Source organism: Lissotriton helveticus, chromosome 7 (assembly GCF_964261635.1).
Source record: "Lissotriton helveticus chromosome 7, aLisHel1.1, whole genome shotgun sequence".
Lineage (NCBI taxonomy): Eukaryota > Metazoa > Chordata > Amphibia > Caudata > Salamandridae > Lissotriton > Lissotriton helveticus.
Genome location: NC_136068.1, coordinates 1,077,966,015 through 1,077,989,055, shown reverse-complemented (window position 1 = coordinate 1,077,989,055; position 23,041 = coordinate 1,077,966,015). Strand labels below are relative to the sequence as shown.

Sequence of the window (23,041 nt, the reverse complement as noted above, 5' to 3'; positions counted from 1 at the left end):
CTCCTGCAAGTTCGCCTGCATCAAGACCCACACCAAATCCGCTAACTCCAAACACAACTCCAACCCGAACCACCTGAAGTGCATCCTGCTGAACACCCGCTCAATCCACAGACACGCCACTGAACTATGGGACCTACTGGACACTGCCTCACCGGACATCGCCTTCTTTACAGAAACCTGGATGAACGCCTCTTCAGCGCCCGACATCGCCACAGCCCTCCCGGACGCTTTCAAGATCATCCGAAAAGACCGCACCAACCAAACAAGAGGAGGCATTGCCATCGTCCATAAGAACACCATCAGAATCACGACCAGCCTCGACGATAACCTTGCAACCGCCGAACACCTCCACTTTCAGATCCACACCGACCCCAGGACCACACTTAGAGGCACCCTCATCTACAGACCACCAGGAACCCGTAAACAATTCAGCGAAGACATCACTGACTTCATCAGCGCACATGCCCTCGCCTCCGAGAACTACATTCTACTGGGAGACCTCAACTTCCACCTGGAAAAGAAAAACGACAGCAACACCACCACCCTTCTGGACAACCTGGCCAATCTTGGTCTCAAACAACTTATTGACACCCCCACCCATATAGCCGGACATACGCTCGACCCAATCTTCACCTCCAGCAAGCACATCTCCTTCGATCACACCACAGCTCTCCATTGGACGGACCACAGCTGCGTTCACTTCAGCTACAAAACTATCTCGACCCACAACCCCCCACAACCTATTCCACGAAGAAACTGGAACAAAATCACCACCGACCAACTCCTCACATCGCTCAAACAAAACCCTCCCGCCCTCTCATCGGACCCAAACCAAGCGGCCACCAAACTCAAGCAATGGATCACTCACAGCGCTGACGAACTAGCACCCTTGAAAAACCACCAAACAAAACAGAGTAGCAAAAAGGCCCCATGGTTCAACGAGGAACTTAAGAAATCCAAGAAACTATGCCGTACTCTCGAAAAAACATGGAGAAAAAACCCAACCACTGACAACCTGACCACCTTCAAAACAGCCACCCGCAAACACCACCAATTGATCCGATCCACCAAGAAATCAGCATTCAAGGATCGACTCGACAACAACGCCCAAAACAGCAAGGAACTATTCAACATCGTCAAAGAATTTACCAACCCCACCGCAGCCTCAAACGACATTACTCCCTCCCAAGACCTCTGCGACTCGTTATCCTCTTTCTTCTACAACAAAATCGCCGACATATATAACAGCTTTGAGAACATTTACAAAGAACAGTCCACTCCACCTACCTCCGAACCTAAACCGCCCTCTAACATCCTTAACGCCTGGAACCCAATCACCACTGAAGACACCATCCGCCTAATGAACTCCATCCATTCAGGCTCGCCAACCGACCCCTGTCCCCACCACATCTTCAACAAAGCAGACTCCATCATCGCACCCCATCTCCGTGATGTCATCAACTGCTCCTTCAACTCCGCTACCTTCCCAGAAAGCTGAAAACACGCCGAACTTAACGCCCTCTTGAAGAAACCCACAGCGGACCCCTCTGAACTTAAAAACTACCGCCCCATCTCCCTCCTCCCATTCCCTGCCAACGTCATTGAGAAAACCGTCAACAGACAGCTCGCCGCCTTCCTTGAATCCAACAACTCCCTCGACTCCTCACAGTCCGGCTTTCGAGCCAAACACAGCACCGAAACCGCCCTTATTGCAGCAACAGACGACATCAGAACACTACTGGACAACGGGGAAACAGTTGCCCTCATCCTACTCGACCTCTCCGCCGCCTTCGACACAGTCTGTCATAGCACCCTCATACAACGCCTCAGCAACATCGGCATACAAGGAAAAGCCTTGGACTGGATCATCTCGTTCCTCGACGGGAGAACCCAGAGAGTCCGACTCCCCCCTTTCAAATCAGAGGCCACCGAAGTCATCTGCGGAGTACCACAAGGATCATCACTCAGTCCCACCCTCTTCAACGTTTACATGAGTCCCCTCACGTCCATCGCGCGACAACACAACCTTAACATCATCTCTTACGCTGACGACACCCAGCTGATCCTTTCCCTTACCAAAGACCCTAACACCGCCAAAACCAATCTTCATGAAGGCATGAAAGAAGTAGCCGAATGGATGAAAAACAGCCGCCTAAAACTTAATTCAGAAAAAACGGAAGTCCTCATCCTAGGATCATCCCCCTCTGCTTGGGACGCCTCATGGTGGCCATCGGCCCTGGGCACGGCACCCATACCCACAGACCACGCACGTAACTTAGGCTTCATCCTAGACTCCTCCCTCTCGATGACCAGACAAGTCAACGCCGTCTCATCCTCTTGCTTCAACGTACTTCGTATGCTCCAAAAAATCTTTCGCTGGATCCCCACCGTAACAAGAAAGACTGTCACCCACGCACTGGTCACCAGCCGACTGGACTATGGAAACACCCTCTACGCCGGAACCACAGCCAAATTACAGAAAAAACTCCAACGCATCAGCCAGATTCATATTGGACATCCCGCGCCAAGCTCACATTACCGGTCACCTGAAAACCTCCACTGGCTTCCCATCAACAAGAGAATAACGTTCCGTCTCCTCACCCACGCACACAAGGCCCTCTACAAACTAGGACCCGAATGCCTCAACACACGACTGTCCTTCTACACACCGACCCGCCAACTAAGGTCCTCCAATCAAGCCCTCGCCGCAGTTCCGCGCATCCATAGATCCACCATGGGAGGAAGATCCTTCTCCTACTTGGCGGCCAAAACTTGGAATTCTCTCCCCACTCACCTCCGCCTTACCCAGAATCACATTTCCTTCAGGAAGGAACTCAAAACCTGGCTATTCGATAAATAATGCACCCCCTCCCCCAAGCGCCTTGAGACCCTCTGGGTGAGTAGTGCGCTATACAAATTCCTGAACTTGAACAAGCTCGAACGAGGGGCCAGATGTACAAAAAAGTACGTTTGCGATAACCTATCTGCAAAGTCTTACGATTTGCAATTAAGAAATCACAAACAGCTATGTACAACAGTGTCTCAGACACTGTTTGTGACTCCAAATGGGTCGGAAATGAACCTGCCTCATCAATAGTCACGCAGCAGGTCTCAATTTGCCACCCATTGGGAATGGTCTGCACTCACAGGGATGGTGGACTGCTGGGGTCAGCAGACCACCATGTCTGTGACTGCTTTTTAAAAAAAAGTAATCTTTTTTTTGCAATGTACCCCGTTTTCCTTAAAAGAAAGGGTGCTCCATGACAAAAATAAAAATTAAGTTTTCTTTTCTTTTTTTAGAGCTGGCAATGGTCCATGGGACCACTGACTGCTCTTACAAAAAAATCACATTGACAAAGGAGAAGCGGTTCCTTGAGGACCCTTCTCGTTTGCGAATGGGAAACAGCCTCCTCTACTGAGTCAGTAAATTATGAATGTTTTGCAACTGCATTTTGGTCGCAAAACCTTCATACATACCAGTGCTATTCAGTATTAGGAAGGGATGCCCTAAACACGCCCCTTCCTAAAACCGAATCGCAAAAGCAAAAGCAAAATGTGATTCAGTAACAAGTTACTGAGTCGCATTTTGCGCAATTTAATCACTGAAGCTACATAAAGCCCTGGGCTCAGATAGCTACACGTCCAATGTCTACAAAACATTTTCCTGCAGATTCGCTCTTCACTTGACCACCTTTTTGTAAATCAATTAGGAAAGACGGCATGGTGACAACCTCCATGTCCAAAGCTAGCAACTCCTTAATCTTTAACCCAGGGAAGTATCCTAGGCAGTGTGCCTCATATAGGCCCCTAGCCTTATTAAACGTAGACGTTAAAATATACACTAAAAACATAGTGACTAGATTGGAATCTTACTCACACAACTTGTACCTCCTGAAGTGACAGGATTCACAATGAGAAAGCCCCAATTTCCCATCCTTCACATAGACAGGAAGTGACATTACTGGTTTCCGGCCAAAACTCTATTTAAAAGAAGAAGCCAAGCAAGAGGATTTCTTTTTCTATCAGCCATCAGCATAGGAAATGCCATCACAGAATTCTGCACTCCTTCCACTCCTAGGACCTACTGAATGGCAGCTGCAACACAGGCATGCAGCGGGAACGCCACTGGGATGCCAAAGGCAAGTCTGTCTGCTCCTGTCAGTAGAGATACTCTGCGGCACTCCTTCGGTACCTAGACCCAGGATGCAGTTTCCCCAACTATTGCTGCGCCTCACACCAGAGTAGGAGCTTTGACCTGCACTCACTGCCGGCTTTCCAGCAGCCACTCACACACATGCCCTATGCAAATACTAACGCACTGAACACTCCCTTCACACACGCCACACAAGCACAAACAATGCCTCCAACATCCCACCCTATACAACCCGCCACAGAAAACATGCACGTCTATACATTCTCGCATGAATGCTTCTCAATACACAATCACTCAGCAAACACAAATCCAAAATATGAGACCTGCTCCGACGCACCAACATCCTCTTCATCAAAGAGATCTGGCTCAACCCCTCATCGGCTTTCAACATCTCCATGGCTATTCTAGTGGGCTACAAGATCACTCAACAGGACTCCCTTTACAAGCCAGGAGGACTCGCTCTCATCTACTAGGAATCCATCAAATGCATAACATTCACAGAGGGCTACCCCATTCATGAAACACCTGCATATCAAGTTGCAAATCTCCGAAAACTTTACCCTGAATGGAACCCTCGCCTACCAACCACCTGGACCACAAGCCACCTTTACCAACCTCATCACCAACTTAATTTCCAATCTTCCCATCGACTCCAGAGCTTACATTCTCTTTGGCGACCTCAACTTTCACCTGGAATACAGAAACAACCCTTGCTCCGCAACACTCCTCAAGAGCGGAGCAAAATCGGACTCACTGAGCTCGTTTCAGAACTAACGCACACCACAGGACACACACTGGACCCTAACTTCACCACAAGCGACAGCACCATGCCGCTCACATGGACCGACTAATCCATCATCCATTTCCAAATCAACAAACCTCAAGTCAACACCCCAACTAGGTTCAGCATTTCAAGCTGCAGCTACGGTAAAATCACAGAAGCAGACTGCTCAGCACCCTCGGAATGAATCAACTTAGCCCCACAGACTACGTCGACAAGAACATCAACAACTTCAACAACTGCACAGACTCCCTCGCATTCATCAGACCCAACAAGCATAGTACATCAAACTGTTGCACGGTTCATACTTTATCAGCAAGATTGTGAGTTTGGACAACATAAATGTAAAAACTGCAAGACTTTCTCCACGCACACCCACAGGATATGTTGGCCTTACTCCTGGCTAGCTCGCAGTGCACCCCTGTATCTCTAAACCCTAAAAGGTCCCGGAGGGTATGTGCAACCTCAGAACATAACTCTGGCTCTCCAAGGAAGTTATGGAAACATATCAGTCCCTTACGTTTGTAACACATGCACGCCCAAAGGAAGACATAGGAAATACTCAAATGGGCCATTCAATCATTTATTGAAGCATTATGATTCTTGTGTACAATACATGTGCTGCAATGATCAATTGAAGGAAACAGAACAGAGTAATCATCATTACTAGAATCATAAAGAAGATGAACAATTAAACCATTGTGTTACATTGATTATAAGCATACATGTATAATCACACCTACATCCCTCCTAGTACTTCCTAACCTAGTGTGCCAAGTGTGTGTAAATGTGCCAGATTCCTTCGGGTGTACTAACTTCCCAGTTACCCATGAGCATGTTTCATCCGGGGGACGTCCTGGAGTAGAGCTAGGCACCATCGTTTTCAGGAGGTAAACAGGATTCAGCTGGACTGAATTCTGGCATGGGGAGACCTCAACAGTATCCGGGAAATGCTTGTCTGCCCAAACAAAGGAGTGATGTTGTTTATATAATAAACTTCACCCCTGTGACCATACCAATGCCCTAGTCCGGCGGCCATTATTGATTCTATCTTTAAAAAGCTGTCCCGAGCGGAGATTAACAAAAATCAACTTTTTGCACAGTGAGCTGATCACTCATACAGAATGTTATAGGCTCTGATAATATGCCTACGAACAAAAGGAAATATAAGCAATGCCATTCCAGAGAATATTATCCCATACTGGCACAAAAGCAAATGTGTGTTAAGTGTCAACGCTCAAGAAAGATGTCAATTTTAAAGGTTGGCATGTAAAATGGTGGTGTTCTTGCCTGTGCCTAAGTGACCACATAACAAAACAAGCATGCCAGCTGGTACACAGAAGCCCTCTGACACACCAACCAACACTTAAAACAGCTAGAAAGGAATTGGAGAACCAGCTACAACACCACTGACCTACCTACAAGGCTGCACTCAGACACTATCCCCAAGAGAAAAGCACTAGTGGACCGCATCGAAAGCAGCTCTAACAGCAGCAGGAGGATTTTCTCAATCATCAAGGATTTCACCTCGCCCTAAGCCACTGTCAACTACCAACTCCACTGCCTCACATTAACTCTTCGACAACCTTTCCAAATTCTTCCATAGCAGAATCACAAACATCTACAGCAACTTTGCACACCAACCCAACTCTAGAGAACTGATCGCTAACCTACCCACCACCACCCAAGATGGCAACCATACTAAATGGACAACCCTCACCAGAAACGATACAGTAGTAGTCATGCGGACCATCCACTCAGGGGACGCAACAGACCCATGCCCCCACAAAATCTACAACCTGGGAACATCACCAGACAGCACTACCCTGGCCCACATGATCAACATCTTCATCATGTCCGTCACTTTCCCGGATGAATTGACAACTTGCAGAAATCAACACCTTCCTCAAGAAGCCCACAGCCGGCAAAATCAACCGAACAACTTCCGACCATCTCCCTGCCCCCACATCAAGCCTAAGTGATTGGCCATCAACAAGTAACTCATAGGCCAGTTCATGCTCTGCCACCATCCAGACAACACTCAATATGGATTTAGAATGAACCACAGCATTGAAACTGTGTTCATTGCGGCCACCAATGACATTCCACCCATCTTGGGCCGAGGAGAAATAGCAGCCCTCATCTGCTTGACCGCACTGCGGCTTTCAACACGGTCTCCAACAACACCTTCATCAAAAGACTCCATAAGATTGGCATACAAGAATCCACTTGTAAATGGATCTGTTCCTTACTCACGGGAAGACCCAAAGGGTCAGGCTGCCACCCTTCACATCAGAGACCAATGAACTGATATGCGGAGTCCCACAGGGACCGTTCCTCAGCCCCATCATTTTGAACATAGACTTGACACCACTCGCCAACATCATCATTTCACAAGACAACATTGTCCTGTCCTACGCAATGACACCCAACTCATCCTATCCCTGATGGAAAAGACAACCACCACCAGAACCAACTTCACCAACTGCATAGCCATGGTAACAGACTGGATGAGAACCAACTGCTTCAAGCTCAACTCTGACATGATGGAAGTACTGGTCTTCGGCAATAAGACCTCTCCATGGGACTCTACCTGGGGGTCATCGGAGCTAGGACCAACACCCACATCCACAGATTATGCAAGAAATCTAAGGATCATCCTAAATGACAAGCTCAACATGACTGCTTAAATCAAGGCAGTGAGCACCTCATGTGTCCACATCCTACACATGCTGAAAAAGAACTTCAAATGGATGCATCAGAACACCAGACCGACCGTCAAGCAAGCACTCACCAACACAAGCCTGGACCACAGCAACACTCTCTGATGGAATCTCCAAACAACTCCTCCTACAGAGACTCCAGACCATCCAGAATGCTGCTGCAATCCTCATACTCGACATTCCACTATGCATCCCCATCACACCAAGCTCCAGGAAGCTTCTCTGGATCCCGATTCACAAGTGCTGCCAATTCAAACTTTTCGTGCACACATATAAAGCACTAAAAAATACAGGACCAGAATACCTGAACAGGCTCACACACTTTCACCAACCCACCAGACACCTAACATCTGCCTCACAGTTACTCACACACACTCCCTGCATCCACGGAACAGGATGCCGCTAATTTCCTACATAGCACCCAAGACATGGAATGACCTTCAATTCATCAGAGCCTCCTACTCACGTCTCGAGTTCTGCAAGAAGTTGAGGACCTGGCTTTTCATATAAGCACCTTGGTGACCATACACCTACACCCCAGCCGAAAGCGCCTGGATACCCTCTCGGGCGATTAGTGTGCTACACAAATCAACATAACAAGGCCGACCCATGATAATGTTACAAGGGTAGTACACCTGGTCAAAAGTGTAAAAAAAAAAGCGATTCTGGATTCGCTGCGCACAGAAATGGCCATCAAACAGGTAAACTGGAACTTCCTCATTAAAATCATGTAGGCCTTGGCCTCACCTTTATAAAAATTGTGATGGCAGGATACCATGCTCCATGTTCATAATATCTACTCCAATCCCTTCCCACTCCACTCCAGAGAGGTATCCGGCAAGATTGTCCTCTATCCTTGCTTTAATTGCTCTTAGGAATAAACAACTGCCATCAAAATTAAAAGCACACAACAAAATAAACTGCATTTTGTTTGCTCCACACGATTATGAAAATCACGTTCTTTGCAGATGATGTATTTACACCGAAATCTCCATCTCTGTGTTACATTTATTACAAATCCAACTTAACAATTATGAAGAAACCTTTGGTTTTAAAATGTATATCAATACATTTAAAATACGGACTCCCAGCAAAGATGGGATGTTTGGAAGCCCAAAAACCAATTTCGCGGTAAAAGCAAATCTATCAAGTATCTTGGAATAAATATCACAGCAAACCTGAATAACCTATATAAGGTCAACTATCACCAACTGCTACAGACTTTATAGGAAGACTTCACCTTTTGGTCACTTTCCTATCTTGGCTGGACCGAACTATTAAAAATGAAGGATTATCAAGTTTCTTCTTCTTGTTTCAAGCTCTTATAATTCCAGTTTGAACGTTTTTCTTCCATGCCTTGAAATCAGCAATACTCTGATTCACCTGGTCCACTGGTGTCGAAGGTTGTGGCATATACAAGTAATGGAAGAACTTTAAATGCACTCACTGATACACTGGGGTCCCTAAGGCTTCATATCCAATGGGTATGACGGCTGTAAATGTATTTTATTATTAAGCTTTGCATCCACTACAATTCTCTAAAAGAATACTGTTAAAAATATTGTGAAGAACTCATATGAATACTTGTTTTCTGTTTCAATCTTAGGTTCACTATTGTAAGTAGGGTTTTCACTATGATTCTTTTTTTATTGCTTATTTTATATGACGGAATATTATCTCTTTATATTTTTGTTGTATGAAAGTTACAAGGGTGATTTAAAGTTCGATGGTCCCTGTAACTACCTGGATTTGCAGAATTGCTATGTTCATAAAACAAATACTTTCAAGAAAAGTGATCTATTTATCCTAAATAAAACAAATACTTTATAATATAGTCACTAAATAGAATACAGATAATAAGATAAACACATAACCACAATTTGAGCGTACTGAAATCCTCAAGATGAACAAAGCAGCATGGGAAACCAGAGAGATGCTATTTCTCAGTGGAGGGTGACAAGAAAAAAATCTAATGACTTTCATGCCCATTATTTACTACTTTGCCAATGTCGCAATGGCGAAATAGTACATAATGGGCATGAAAGCCACTGAGGCTGTCAAAGTCCTTTTTGGGGATGGTACTGAAATTTTGAGATCAATCCCAAAAACAAATTTAAAAGTGAGTGGTCCTGCTGGCCTGAATAACTAGCTAATGTTAATTCTTTGGTCCTTCCTACCAGAAATGGGTGGTTATCTACACTGCGGAAATTGCTTTGGTTCTTCATATTTTTTTTTTAAACTTGAAGTTTTGCTCACAATGTATTACACATCATTATGTGCTCGGAAACATTTTAGAAACTGGACACACATCTGAGAATATTAATGTAGGTGATCTACAACTCCTTTCTCATTAAAATATATTTAAGCCAGCTTAGATTCTAAAATAATTATTACACAGTGAAATTCCCCTGAAAATATGATAGTATCTACAATTATAATGATTGAAAGTGGGGCAACGATTGGGATGAGTGCACCCTACCTTTTATGATCTCCTCCACACTACGGCACATCACCAGAAGGCACTCCACCCATTGCCTCTGTTGCTTCAGAGATCTCAATTCATTCTGTCTCCACACCAGCACTTGTCTCATTTGATCGCATTGCTTTTTCTTCTGGCCCGACAGGTGATTCTGCTCTGTAGACAAAGATTTAAGTCAACACATTATTTAGATATAAACCTGTGAGCACAAAGAAAAACAGTCTACAGTGTCTATCTGAGCCACTGATTTGACACTTTGGTGAACTAATTTGCCCCTGCTACTAACTGGGATGGAAACATTCTGGAAATACTGCACTAATGGATGCGATTAACAGTATAAATGTAAGAACTATGGTAAAACCCAAGTGTAGTGTAGTTCCTATATCCCTGATAGGCTCTGCGTATTGGAATAATATACACTATAGTTTTGACATAGGACTGAGGTCAGTATGTCTCCATCAAGAACATTAAACTTAATTACTTGTGTGTGCCAGCTAACTCAGAGGTCACTAGAAACTTCTCGAATGAACAAGAAGGGATTTGTTTCTGACAAGCACATAAACATGACAACTGTTTCCATTAGAGTCGGAACAATATCTTCAAAGTCACGGAAAGAGATTACAGTTTCACTCAGTCAATCGTGCATACTTCGTTTCTACAGAGTTGCACAGAAATAGAGAGACTGGCGTTTCAATAAAAAGGGTTTATTGAACAGTCTTGTTTCTCATGCAAGAGATATGAACTGTTACAATCGTAAGACAGAATGCAAAATATAATGCGTACAGCATTAGCAGTAATATAAAATAATACTGCAATTGCATGGTGTGTAGCTATGACAAACAAAAATACATACACAAATAACACAGGCTAAAATACTAAACTGGTGCTTCTAAAATAATCCTACCCCAGTGTACCTAACCTAAGTATAGTACGAGGGAAGACGTAGGTGCCGTTTTAGCTATAGTCCAGTTTAGTTTCGTTTTGCCAAGAACTGCCAAAGGTTTCTCTAGGTTCTAATCAGCTCCATACGTTGGAATGAAAGAGGTTGGTATCTCTTTCCGGGGACTCTATCTCTTACAACCCACAAGGGGAGTCAGAAACACTTGAGCTCGATTCTCGGCGAAGAGGATGACAGGGTGTGGTCAGTGTGTCAGTTGGGGACTTGACTTCCGTGCCATAGCAAGTGAAGGTATATTTATACCTTGAAGGTGTTTAGGAATGCCAGTATTGACGTACAAGTCAGGCATATGAACGTCATGAATAAACCCCTAAAGATTATATGTTCATGCATAATAAATGAGTTCTTGGAGAAATCAATATCCAGTCAAGGGGAAGTCCTAAAGGCTTAAGAGTCTGGTTTTCCACGAACTCGTTGTGACGAAGAGGATTGGATGTAGTTGACTTTGCCTGTATTTGGTTAGCATGAGCAATGCCTAAATAAGGGTTGGATTTCTATACCTAAATAAGGGCAATGTGAATTATACCTATATAAGGGCATGAATCTGGAAGGAATATGCTACTTACCAGTATGCATCTGTTCTTGGCATGTAGGGCTGCTGACATTCATATCTGTGCATAGATCGCCGCCTAGTGTTGGGTCCGGATGACTGCACATTGTTGTCCTGGAAGAGTTTTCGAAGTATCACGAGATAGGTGGCTCCTCCCTCGGACTACAGTGCGCATGGGCATCCTCTCCATCCCCAGATTGTTTTTCACCATTGTGGCAGAGATGGAGTACAGTTTAGTAAGAGATGTCCATGCAAAGAGTGAATGCTGCAGCTGCGACAGGCACTGGGGAGGTGGGTGGGCGATATGAATGTCAGCAGCCCTACATGCCAAGAACAGATGCATACTGGTAAGTAGCATATTCCGTTCGAGGCATGTGGGCTGCTGAATTCATATCTGTGCATAGAATGAATAGCAGTATTTCCCTTAGCGGTGGCGACCTGTGTCAGCTGCGGCAGTCTGGAAAAGAGTTTTGAGAACAGCCTGTCCTACAGCTGCTTGCTGTTTTGAATGTACATCTACACAGTAGTGCTTAGTAAATGTATGTGTGGTTGACCATGTGGCTGCTCTGCAAATTTTGTGTAAAGGAATATTTCCCAGGAAAGCCATGGATGCCCCTAGCTTACGTGTGGAATGGGCTCTAGGGGGGACTGTTAAGGTGCGTTTTGCTTTCAAATAACATATTTGTATGCACTTAACTATCCATCTAGCTATACCCGATTTTGAAATAGGGTTACCCGTGTGTTGTGGTGAGAAGGCAACAAACAATTGTTTTGTTTTGCGAAATGTTTTAGTTCTGTCTATGTAATATAGCAGAGCTCTTTTGACATCAAGGGTATGCAAGGCCCTTTCAGCTACTGTTTGTGGTTTCTGAAAGAACACTGGCAGTTCTATAGTGTGATTTATATGGAAATGAGATACCACCTTTGGCATGAACTTAGGGTTTGTTCTAAGAACTACTCTATTTGCATGTACCTGAATAAATGGCTCTTGAATAGTTAGCGGTACAAAAGGGGGTGGTGATGGACGGAGCATCTGAATCAATCAAACACTCACACCCAGTCAAAAGATCTGGGTTTAATCCATCACCGTTCTTTAGCCCACTTTGCCACCCCAGTTCAGACATGGCTATATGCAAATAAGTCTGACCCTGTGCCTCATGGGAACAGTCCAGCCCGAACTGCCAAGCCATGTCTTCCCTGGACCGGAAACAAGCTTCCGAGGACCGGTTTCTGGCATTCCAGACGTCTTCAGCCCGGCTTGCTTGAATCCAGTGGCAAAGTGAGCAAGGGACTCACGTCTGAGCATACCCTGCCACACTTATGGCGGCCAAAAGCGGTACAAAAGGGGGTGGTAATGGACGGAGCATCTGAACCAATCAAACACTCACACCCAGTCAAAAGATCTGGGTTTAATCCATCACCATTCTTTAGCCCACTCTGCCACCCCAGTTCAGACATGGCTATATGCAAATCAGTCTGACCCTGTGCCTCAAGGGAACAGTCCAGCCTGAACTGCCAAGCCATGCCTTCCCTGGACCGGAAACAAGCTTCCGAGGACCGGTTTCTGGCATTCCAGCCGTCTTCAGCCCGGCTTGCTTGAATCCAGTGGCAAAGTGAGCAAGGGACTCACGTCTGGGCATACCCTGCCACACTTATGGCGGCCAAAAGCGGTACAAAAGGGGGTGGTAATGGACGGAGCATCTGAACCAATCAAACACTCACACCCAGTCAAAAGATCTGGGTTTAATCCATCACCATTCTTTAGCCCACTCTGCCACCCCAGTTCAGACATGGCTATATGCAAATCAGTCTGACCCTGTGCCTCAAGGGAACAGTCCAGCCTGAACTGCCAAGCCATGCCTTCCCTGGACCGGAAACAAGCTTCCGAGGACCGGTTTCTGGCATTACAGCCGTCTTCGGTGATGGATTAAACCCAGATCTTTTGACTGGGTGTGAGTGTTTGATTGGTTCAGATGCTCCGTCCATTACCACCCCCTTTTTTTATCCCAATCATTATCATGGCATAAGAAGCACTCTCCTCAATGGGAGGACCAGGGGGTTAGAGGAGCCGCAACTCAGGGAAGGTATCAAGACCACTAGCATCCTGTAAATCGCCATACCAATTCCCTTCATGATATGGCGGGCCAATCTCATCCTCCACATGGTCTAAATCCATGCCAAACAGTTCCCATGAGGCACAGGGTCAGACTGATTTGCATATAGCCATGTCTGAACTGGGGTGGCTGAGTGAACTATTGAATGGTGATGGATTAAACCCAGATCAGTTGACTGGGGGTGAGTGTTTGATTTGTTCAAACGCTCCGTCCATCATCCCCTTTTGTATCGCTTTGTTCGCCCTAAGTGTGGCAGGGTATGCTCAGACGTGAGTCCCTTGTTCACTTGGCCACTGGATTCAAGATAGCCTGGCTGATGAGGATTATGAATCCTAAACCGGTCCCAGGATGCTTGTTTCCGGTCCAGGGAAGACATGGCTTGGCAGTTCGGGCTGCACTGTTCCCATGAGGCACAGGGTCAGACTGATTTGCATATAGCCATGTCTGAACTGGGGTGGCTGAGTGAACTAAAGAATGGTGATGGATTAAAACCCAGATCAGTTGACTGGGGGTGAGTGTTTGATTTGTTCAAACGCTCCGTCCATCATCCCCTTTTGTATCGCTTTGTTCGCCCTAAGTGTGGCAGGGTATGCTCAGACGTGAGTCCCTTGTTCACTTGGCCACTGGATTCAAGATAGCCTGGCTGATGAGGATTATGAATCCTAAACCGGTCCCAGGATGCTTGTTTCCGGTCCAGGGAAGACATGGCTTGGCAGTTCGGGCTGCACTGTTCCCATGAGGCACAGGGTCAGACTGATTTGCATATAGCCATGTCTGAACTGGGGTGGCTGAGTGAACTAAAGAATGGTGATGGATTAAAACCCAGATCAGTTGACTGGGGGTGAGTGTTTGATTTGTTCAAACGCTCCGTCCATCATCCCCTTTTGTATCGTCTTGAATAGTTAGGGCTTGTAGCTCACTAACTCTTGTAAGCGAAGTAATGGCAATAAGAAAAGCCACTTTCCAAGTAAGAAATTGTAGTTCGCATGAGTGCAGTGGCTCAAAGGGTGGTCCCATTAGTCTGGTTAAAACAACGTTTAGATTCCAGACTGGTGAGGGTGGGTGTCGGGGAGGAATTACGCGTTTAAGTCCTTCCATGAATGCTTTAATAGCTGGCACCCTGAATAGTGAAAGGTGTTGCCTGTTTTGCAGGTATGCTGCTAACGCAGCTAGGTGTATTCTGATGGAAGAAAAGCTAAATTGCACCGTTGGAGGTGCAATAGGTAGCAAATGATGTGTTGAGTGGAAGCATCAAGCGGGTTAATGTCATTGTTGTTACAGTAAATGACGAAACGCTTCCACGTTGCTGCATAGCATGCTCTGGTAGTGGGTTTCCTTGCCTCTTTGATAATGTTCATGCAGTCTGGAGGCAAGTGGAGGTATCCAAATTCTAGGTTCAGCTGTTGGGGATCTGGGTTTTGGATCTCGCCATGGTTCTGCGTTAGAAGACTGGGTGTTAGTCGCAGTCTTTGATGAGGTACCACTGACAGTTCTAGGAACGTTGTGTACCAGGGTTGCCTCGCCCACATGGGAGCAACTAGGATCATTGTTAGTCAATGTTGGCGCAGTTTGCGTGCCACCAGCGGTATTAGTGGAGCTGGGGGAAAAGCGTACGCAAATTTGCCTGACCAGTTCATCCATATCGCATTGCCTTGCGACTGCGGATGTGGGAACCTGGCGGTAAAGTACTGGCATTTTGCATTTTCGCTTGTGGCAAATAGGTCTATTTCCGGGTGTCCCCACTTCCGGAAGAATGGTTGGAGCACTTTGGGGTGAATTTCCCATTCGTGCATCTGTTGGCTGTGCCTGCTTAGGAGGTCGGCCACTTGGTTGTCCTTGCCTGGGAGGGGTTCTGCCATGAGAAAAATGTTCCTCTGAATGGCCCATTTCCACATTGCTTGATCTAGGTGCGACAGCTGTGGCGAGTGTGTTCCTCCCTGTTTCTGAATGTAATACATAGCTGTCATGTTGTACGTACTGATCAACACAGCTTTGTTGCGTAAGTGTGTCGCGAAAGCTTTTAGTGCTAGAAAGATAGTCATCAGTTCTAGGAGATTGATATGCATTTTCTTCTGCTGTACAGTCCAGAGTCCCTGTACTGTGTAGTGTAGGACATGGGCTCCCCATCCTAGTAGGGATGCGTCCGCTGTCAACACTATTTGTGGGACAGGCTCTTGGAACAGTCGACCTTTGCAAAGGTTTTGTGGATTCCACCAATGCAGAGAGTTGTATAGTCCACACTGGTCACCAACACTAGGTCTTTTAATTGCCCTTGAGCCTGGTTCCATTGCCTTGCTAGGCATTCTTGCAGCGGACGCATATGTAGTCTGGCGTGAGGGACTATGAATATGCAGGAGGCCATCATGCCTATTAGCTGCATAAACACTCGAGCTGGTAGTGAGTGTTGGGGTCTGAACTTTTGTATGAGCGTCTGCATTCCCTGGACACGTGCTGTGTTGGGATATGCTTTTGCTGACAGAGTATCTATTGTCGCTCCCAGGTACTGTTGGACATGGGAGGGTTGTAGGTGTGACTTTGGGTAGTTTAGAGAGAATCCTAAACTGTGCAGCAGGTGTATGGTCTTTGACATGTTGTTGGAACATTGCTGGGCTGTTGGCGCGTGTATTAGCCAGTCGTCCAGATAAGGGTACACGTGTATGTGTTGCCTTCTGAGATGTGCTGCTACTGTAGCTAAACATTTGGTGAACACTCTTGGAGCTGTTGTCACTCCAAATGGCAGTACCTTGAACTGGTAGTGTTGCCCTTGAATTGTGAACCTGAGATACTTTCTGTGAGCAGGGTGTATTGGGATATGAAAGTATGCATCTTAGAGGTCTAAAGTTGCTAGGAAGTCTCCTTGGCGAAGTAATGGCAAGACTTGCTGGAGAGTGAGCATGTGAAAATGCTCTGACAGAATGTAGAGGTTGAGGGGCCTGAGGTCCAATATTGGTCTGAGCGACCCGTCCTGCTTTGGAATTAGGAAGTATAGGGAGTATACTCCTGTTCCCTGATGTTGCAGTGGGACTGGTTCTATGGCCCCCTTTTGCAGCATACTGATGACCTCTTGCTGAAGAACAAGTTACTTACCTTCGGTAACGATATATCTGTAAGAAACAGTAGTTAGTATTAGATTCCTTACCTTAGAATATCCCCAGGCGTCAGTCTGGATCCGGAAATTTTTGCGTAGCAGTACCCCTGCGCGTCGGTAGGCGTCGTCTGCAGGCGTCCCCTGCGGCTCCGCGTCGTCGGCGTCGTGCGCCGTGATGACGTCGCTGGAGTATATAGACGCCGCCTCCGCGCGCTGACGTCAGTTCTTTGCACACAGCTTTTCCGCGCCAGAACACGCAGAGCCATGTGAGAACTAACACTGGTGCCATTTGAAACTAGGGCCCTGAAAGGGATGTCCTTAACCCTAGGTATCAGTTCGCAGAACGGGGAGGATGGGTGGGGCGGTAAGGAATCTAATACTAACTACTGTTTCTTACAGATATATCGTTACCGAAGGTAAGTAACTTGTTCATCTGAAAGAAACAGGTTAGTATTAGATTCCTTACCTTAGAATAGATACCCCAGCAATACCAACCCCGGTGGTGGGTCTGCGAACCAATACAACCTACACCAGAAAGTCCTGGAGGACCGAACGACCAAAGAAGCCATCCCTCCGGACTTGACTGTCCAGGCAGTAGTGCCTCGCAAAGGTGTGCAGCGAGGCCCACGTGGCCGCCTGGCAAATGTCTGCAAAGGGACTCCCCGGCCCAGGGCAGTAGTAGCCGCCGTGGCCCGAGTGGAATGGGCCCTCAGCCCAACAGGAGGCTCCTTCCGAGCCAAAGAGTAGCATGCTTTGATGCACAGGACGACCCACCGAGAGATGGTCCGCTTCTGTACCGCCCTTCCCTTCTTCTCACCCACGTAGCCAACAAACAGTTGGTCATCCACCCGGAACTGGCGTGTGCGATCCATATAAAATGAAAGCGCACGTTTTGGGTCCAGACGATGGAGCCGCTCTTCATCCTTCGAAGGATGCGGAGGCGGGAAGAAGGAGGGCAAGGTGATGGACTGCCCAATGTGAAAAGCAGAGACTACCTTGGGCAGGAAAGAAGGTCTAGTCCGAAGAACCACCTTATCAGGATGAACAGACAAGAAAGGAGGTTTAACAGAAAGAGCCTGGAGCACACTCACTCTCCTGGCAGAGGTGATAGCCACCAGGAAGGCCGTCTTTAAAGTGAGAAGACGGAGAGGACAGGAATGAAGAGGCTCAAAGGGAGCGCACATCAGGAAAGTCAGAACCAGGGGACTTGAATAAAGATGGCTGATCAGGCAGCCTCAAGAAGGCGGAAAGGGAAGGAAAGATAGCCCCTGATAGTGCCCAGAGCAGAGCCCTGCTGGGCAAGGGAAAGGAGGAAGAGGAGAACCTCAGACAGAGGGGCAGAAAGGGGATCCACAGCCTTTGCTGTGCACCATGCCACAAATCTGTTCCACCGGCAGGCGTATACCGACTTTGTGAGGGATGCCTGGCTGCCAGAATTACATCACAGACTTCAGGAGGCAAGTCAAATGGCCTCAACTGCCGCCGCTCAATCTCCAAGCATGGAGGTGGAGACTGGACAGGTTCGGGTGGAGGACCGTCCCCTGCTGCTGCGACAGAAGGTCCTCCTGAAGGGGCAGGCGGATCGAGGGACCAACTGTCATGCTGAGTAGCTCGGGATACCAGTATCTTCGAGCCCAGTCCGGAGCCACAAGGATAACTTGGGCCCGGTCGCGCCTGATCTTCTTCAGCACTCTGGGCAGAAGTGGTATAGGCGGAAAGGCGTACAACAGACTGCAACTCCACTCGCGCCGAAAGGCGTCGCCGAGCGAGTGCCGTCTTGGAAACTCCAACGCGCAGAACTGACGACACTGCGCGTTCTCTTCTGTGGCGAATAGATCTAACCAAGGCTCTCCCCATTGCTGAAAGAGGCCGCTCGCCACGTCCGAGTTCAGACGCCATTCGTGATCCACCGAGCACCGACGGCTGAGTTCGTCCGCCCTGGCGTTCAGAGAACCTGCCAGGTGTTGAACCGTCAGAGTCACGCCCTGACGTTCCAGCCATTGCCAGAGACGCAGAGCCTCCTGGCAAAGGGTCCACGACCCCACACCGCCCTGTTTGTTGCAGTACCACATGGCGGTGGTGTTGTCCGTGAACACCTGCACTACACTCCCGTTGACAAAGGGGAGGAATGCCTTCAGTGCTAGGCGAATCGCCCGCAGCTCCAACAGGTTGATATGGAGCCGGGACTCCGCCGGAGACCAGATGCCTCTGATCTCCGCCTCTCCCAAGTGGCCACCCCAGCCCTGGAGGGACGCGTCCGTCACAACCACGTGCTCCGGTTGGGGAAGGGAGAGGGATCTGCCTCTGACCCAATCGCGGTCCGTAAGCCACCACTGCAACTGTCTCGCAGTGCCCTCCGAGATCAGGACATGGTCAGATAGGTTGCCCTGATGCTGGGCCCACTGAAACTTCAGGTTCCACTGCAGAGCCCGCATCCGCCACCTGGCGTGATGCACCAGTAGGATGCAGGAGGCCATCAGCCCCAGAAGCCGCAGCGTCAACCTGACCGAAACCCGGGATAACGGCTGAAAGATGGGAATCAGAGCCTGAATATCCCGGACCCGCCGTTCCGGGGGATAAACCCGAAACTGCGCCGAGTCGAGAACCGCTCCGATGAAAAGGAGCTTTTGAGAGGGACACAGGTGTGATTTCGGCACATTGATGGAAAACCCCAGCTCGTGCAGGAGGTCTGCCGTCATCTGAAGGTGGTGGACGACTGTCTGGGGCGAGCCCGCCTTCAACAACCAGTCGTCGAGGTAGGGGAAGACTGAAACCCCTAACCGGCGCAGATGAGCTGCGACCACCGCCATCACTTTCGTGAACACCCGTGGGGCGCTGGTAAGGCCGAATGGGAGCACGATAAACTGAAAGTGCTCGTGGCCTACCGTGAACCGCAGGTAACGCCGGTGGGCCGGCAGGACGGGGATGTGAAAATACGCATCCTGCAAGTCCAACGCTACCATCCAGTCCTGTGGGTCTAGAGCAGCCAAGACCTGAGCCAAAGTCAACATCTTGAACTTCTCCTTCCGGAGGAAGCCGTTGACGTTCCGTAGGTCCAAGATAGGACGCAGGCCTCCTTTGTCCTTCTTGGGCACCAGAAAGTAGTGGGAGTAGCAACCACACCCTACTTCTGGCCCAGGAACGCGCTCGATGGCCCCCTTGGCCAAGAGGGCCGTAACTTCCTCCTGCAGAAGTGTCAAGTGGTCCCCCGACACACGGTGGTTCTGCGGTGGCATGGCTGGAGGAGTGGACTCGAAGGGGAGGGCGTAGCCCCTTCGAACGAGCTGCAGCACCCACCTGTCCGATGTTATCGCGCGCCAGCGGGAGTGGTGATGGCGAACCCTGCCACCCACTGGCGTCACGTGAGCCCGAAAGCTCGGACTAGGAAGGCTTGGATGCAGCAGCGGGGGGAGGCGTGGACTGACCTCGCCGCTGGCCTCTACCGCCACCACGGCGGAAACCACGGCCGCCACCGCGCTGGGGAGCGTTCTGCGGCGCGTGGCTGGCAGCACGTGTGGGACCGCCCCTCCCTTGGCCACGAAAGGGGCGAAACGAACCCGTCTGCTGGCGCTGGGTCGAAAGACCCAAGGACTTGGCCGTGACCCTGGAGTCCTTGAAGCGCTCCAGCGCGTGGTCCGCTTTGTCACCAAACAGGCGCCTGCCATCAAATGGCATGTCCATGAGTGTATTTTGGACGTCTGGCGAGAAGTTGGCAGATCTCAGCCAAGCATGGCGACGAATCGCCACCGTCGTGGACATAGCCCGTCCCAGCGAGTCGGTCGTGTCCAGACCACAACGGATCGAGTACCGCGCCGCATCCCGGCCTTCAACCAAGGCCCGGGTGAGCTTGTCCCGCACTTCCTGGGGGCATTGCGGCAAACACTCCTCGACCGTATCCCACAGGGAGTGGGTGTAGCGGCCCAAGAGGCACGCGGTATTACAAGACCGCAGTCCAGCGCTCAAAGAGGAAAAGACCTTTTTACCAAATTGGTCATACCGCTTTGATTCCCGATCGGGCGGAGCCGACGGGAACGCGGACTGTGAAGTGGAGGCCTGGATCACCAGACTCTCCGGGGAGGGATGGGTGGATAGGAAGGCAGGGTCGTCCGAGCACGGACGGTGACGCCTGGCAACGTTCCGGTCAACCGGTGCACCGGAAGCGGGCCTGGACCAGGTGCCCAAAAGGACATCCGTCAGGGCCTCATTAAACGGCAGCAGAGGCTCCTGGGGGCATGACTGCGGTTTAAACACTTCGGTCAGAATGTTCGGCTTGACCTTCGCGACGGGGAGCTCAAGGCTCAAGGCCTTGGCAGCCCTCATCAGGACCACCGAATAGGCAGCACCTGCCTCAGACGCCACAGGGGTCGGGGAGACAAACCCAGGGTTGGGCGACTCGTCCAGACCACTGGCATCACCCAGATCACCTACCCAGTCCACATCATACTGGCAGGCACGGGATAAAGGGTCCTCAGACCCCTCCCAACCCTCTCCATACTCGTCCTCATCGCCGTATTCTGGATCGACGATATAGACCTCGGGGTCAATGGGCCCCATCGGCGCCGGATCCGGCGTCGGACGACGCCGGTCCGACTCCGCGTCAGGAGTCAGAGGGGGAATGGGGGTGGCGCCGCGTGGCGTCGGCGCCGGGGACCCGACGCCGGCCGGAACCGACGGCGGAGTCGCTGCACCGCGCGGAGGCGGTACCACGGGTTGGCCCAAAGGAACCGACGCCGGAGAGGCCGGTAGACCAGCCGGCGACGAACCTGAGGGGCCCAGCGGCGCCGAGGCCGGAGCCACCGGCGGCGTCGAGGCAGGAGCACCCGAACCGCTCGGGCCCCCAGACGGGACCGACTGGCCCGCAGGCGCCGTAGGCCCCGCCTGAGGAGACCTCGCCCTCATAGCGATGAGGAAGGCCTCGATCTCTTCACGCGACGCGCCTTCCCCAGGGACCGACGGGTATGGGGCAGACGGCGTCGGCAACCCACGCGGGGCCGCGGCCACCCGAGCCCCCGGCCGCATCACGCGGGCGTCGGGGGGAGTCGGGGGTACGATGACGACGCCCCGACTTCTTACGCTTACCTGACGAACCGGAGGAATGGTGGCGACTCCCGGAGCGCTCATGGCGGCTCCGCGATCGTTCCTTCGACCGCTCCCTCTACCTCCGACCGGACCGGGACCGCTCTCGACGCGGGGCCGACACACGGAGCTCGAGAAGCTTGCGGGACCGCTCCCGCCTAGCTTTACCAGTCAAGGCCCGACAGTCGACGCAGGACTCCACGTCGTGGTCCGCGCCCAGACACCGGAGGCAGAGTCGATGGTGGTCGGTGACCGACATCAGGCGGTCGCACTCGTCGCAACCCTTGAAACCGGGCATCCTACCGGCACCGTAGAAGATTAAGTAGTGAACAAGAAACTTGGTCAAAAGACCGGAGTACTGCTCTTCGGATCTGCGCTAACTGGCGCGGAAAAAAGAAGAACTGACGTCAGCGCGCGGAGGCGGCGTCTATATACTCCAGCGACGTCATCACGGCGCACGACGCCGACGACGCGGAGCCGCAGGGGACGCCTGCAGACGACGCGCAGGGGTACTGCTACGCAAAAATTTCCGGATCCAGACTGACGCCTGGGGATATTCTAAGGTAAGGAATCTAATACTAACCTGTTTCTTTCAGATGTAATGTTATATGTTCCTGTGACATAGGACGGTGCACGGGTGGTATGTTGGGTGGAGTTGAGGTGAGCTCTAGGCAATAGCCATGTTGGATAATTTGCCTGACCCATTTGTCTGTGGTGATATTTAACCAGGCTTGTTGAAATTGTTGTATTCTTCCCCCGACTGGTGTTATGTGGTCTGGAGGGGGGAGTGTCAAGAAGTCACTGCTTTGTGTTAGTGGAGGATCTATTTGCATTGCCTCCACGACCTCTGCCCTTGGTATTGTTTCCTCTATAACCACCCCTGCTGGTATTTTTGTTATATGTGGATTGTGTGTTATTTTTGTAGTTGGAGGATTGCTGTGATGTTCCTCGCGCTCCTCCTCTGTAATTGGAGCGACGAAAGGAGCCCCGGTGTTGTTGGGACTGAAGTGCCCCCATAGATTTTGCAGTTTCTGCATCCTTTTTCATTTTGTCCAGAATTGAATCAACTGCTGGACCAAATAAAAAATCTGGGTTAACTGGCTGATTAAGAATTGTAGA

The 23,041-nt window shown here is 49.5% G+C and overlaps 1 protein-coding gene across 2 annotated transcripts in view; it reads right to left on the bottom strand.

Annotated features, from left to right (window-relative positions):
- The window catches only part of RNF213 (ring finger protein 213), a 2,973,532-nt gene that overhangs the window by 1,687,759 nt on the left and 1,262,732 nt on the right, over nucleotides 1-23,041 (bottom strand). For both annotated transcript variants that reach the window (XM_078654076.1, XM_078654077.1), the window contains exon 18: nucleotides 10,137-10,292. In XM_078654076.1, coding sequence (XP_078510202.1) covers nucleotides 10,137-10,292 — 156 coding nt within the window. The remainder of the gene's footprint in view (nucleotides 1-10,136; nucleotides 10,293-23,041) is intronic.